Source organism: Penaeus monodon, chromosome 27 (assembly GCF_015228065.2).
Source record: "Penaeus monodon isolate SGIC_2016 chromosome 27, NSTDA_Pmon_1, whole genome shotgun sequence".
In the NCBI taxonomy this organism is placed as follows: domain Eukaryota; kingdom Metazoa; phylum Arthropoda; class Malacostraca; order Decapoda; family Penaeidae; genus Penaeus; species Penaeus monodon.
In genome coordinates this window covers 35,834,844-35,837,270 of record NC_051412.1, presented here as the reverse complement: position 1 = coordinate 35,837,270, position 2,427 = coordinate 35,834,844, and the positions used below count along the sequence as shown (strand labels likewise).

General features: G+C 44.3%; 1 protein-coding gene across 1 annotated transcript in view; it reads right to left on the bottom strand.

Moving 5' to 3' along the window:
• Positions 1-2,427, bottom strand: part of LOC119590817 — a gene marked incomplete in the record, with an annotated part of 99,057 nt that overhangs the window by 13,720 nt on the left and 82,910 nt on the right. Inside the window, 1 exon segment of the mRNA XM_037939557.1 lies at positions 1-2,101. Coding sequence (XP_037795485.1) covers positions 1-2,101 — 2,101 coding nt within the window.

The window sequence follows — 2,427 nt, the reverse complement described above, 5'->3', positions numbered from 1 at the left end:
GTTTCTTGGCAGCCAAAGATACCTTTCTCAGTCGAAAGATAGATGGCAACAGGATCTCACCAGGTTTGGTCTGCTGGATGACAGGTACCTTGGAGATAGAGCACTGCTGCATCCCAGCTGTCAAGTCCTCCAAGTCAGCAAGAAATACAGGATCAACAATGTTCTTGTGTTTGCTTTTGAAGTGCTTGGGTTTCTTTTTCTTCCTTTTGTGAATCTGCTTATAGGACAACGTGGTGGCACAGAGAGATGGCTTTCCATTTTCACTCTTGATCTTAGTCTTCAGCTCCTGACTTCCATAAACCTTCTCAAATATGGCAGGCAATTCCTTTTTTCTTCCTCTTTTTTTCTTCCCTTCTGTTGGTATACCTTCACTGTTTATCTTTGCTCTAAATAATTTTTTTCTTTTCCTTTCATTATCTTTCAGGTCTGTTTGTGTCATGAGTCCAACAGGATGATCAAGAAATGGATAGTGATCCCCAAATGGTTCATTACTATCATCCACATCCTGTACTCGGGCAGATAATTTATCAGATTTCTCACTGTTGCGAACTTTCTCATTGATAATTTTGTGCATTATTCTTTCACTAAAGCACTTCTTACTTGCAGCTGTAGCAGGCAGATTGTTCAGACTATCAAGGTCATCCCTTTTGGGGTATTTTCTTGGCCTGCCAACAGGCCTCTTTCCCTTGGTGGCTCTGTCTTTTCTTTTCACATGATCACACTTCACTGGACTGGATGGCTCACAACTGACTACTGGAGTTTGAGGCTTGGCACTAGAAAGGTTGGCACTATCTTCTGCACAAGGCTCGGCTTTGTGCTCACTTTGTACTTTGTTTACCTGTGGTTCCTGGAGGGGTACACTGGGTTCTAGCACAGGAGGAATCTTCTTTGGCCTCCCAGGTCCACGTCTTAAGGGCGGGATAGGTTCTGGGGGAGGGGGAAGGTCCTCTGCATCTAAACTATGGCTCCATTTCTCCTCACCACACACATCTAGCACATGGGGTACAACAAATGAACTAGGCCCCACTTCTGTTCTGTAACATGTGAAGCTATCAGAATCTCCTAAGAGTTTTGTTCCATTCTCTTTGAGTTCCAAGTCTACCACACCTTCCACAGTCTTTGGGCTCTTATTTTTGGATCCTTTGGGTCGACCTCTTGGTCTTTTCAGTGTGTCTGTACTTTTCTTGGGTCGGCCTGGTCCTCTTCTCTTCAGCGTTCCTTGTTCTTCAAGGCTTGCTCTCTTGGCATTATCAGCATGTAACAAAGGTGGTGGGTCCACTTGGCACTTGAGTGCTGGCATTTGAGGGGAGTTTGGAGAATCATAATCATAGTGTGGAGAGCTTAATAAATGTGGAGGAGTGACAGCAGGTAACAATGTAGGGGGAGGTGGAGAGTCTTGTGAAGCCAAAGTTGGAGAATAGGGTCGAGTGTGATTGCCAGACCCATCTCCACTCTTGCCTGCACTGTATAATGGGGAGTGATGCTGTGGAGGGGATCCAATGTGATGCAAAGGTGAACCACTCACAGACTGAATGCCACTATCTGGAGAAACATTGGAAACATTGCAGTCTAAAGGAACATAGCTCTCTAGTTCTGGCATTGGAGGAGGATCTGGGTCTTCTTCCTGCTGATTATCTTTCCCAGCCAATCCTGCTCGTGGAGGTCTTCCACGTCTACGTTTGTCTGCTAACTCTGCCTCATCCCGCTGCCTAATGCTCAGGTCAGCTCTGGGACTTCGAGCTATTCGTTGTTGCTGACCAACACGAGTCTGCCCTGGTTGCTGTGAGTGTGGGTGACCATGAGGGCGAGAGCGACCATCAACATCATCCAGATCCTCCATCAACACTGTGTTGAATTTGAGAGCAGCCTCCCCACCAATTGTCATGGACTTAATAGCCTCGCGCACAATTACATCTGGCAAGTCATCATCAACATCACCAGTTACATCTGAGCCATGGTCTTCACCCTCAGTGTCGGACCCAGTCTGGGACACCACCACGTCATCTGTGAACCCGTCCAGAGAGACAGATGACCCATCTTGGTGACCACTACCACTGCTGACATCTGGAAGCAATGCAGCCAAATCCTCCTGATCCAAGACCTGACAAAGGAAAATGGTATAAAATCAGAGTGGAACATAAACCTGTACAGTGTATTAGCATGTTTGAGTTTTTCACATATCTGACATACCCAATCTAAATGATAAAAAAAACTAGCAATTTCTATGCAAATAATAAAGCAACATTGATTTCTAAGCTTTGGTTCCTGCTTACAAACTGGGCACCAAATTTTGATCATTGAAAATAAAAATCAATACTACACAACCATTTGAAATAAAATTATTTTTTATTGGAAAATTTGTCTTGACTAAATTTAGCTAATTATATACCCTAGTTGATTTTAAATATCAGAAAAAAGGCACCATAA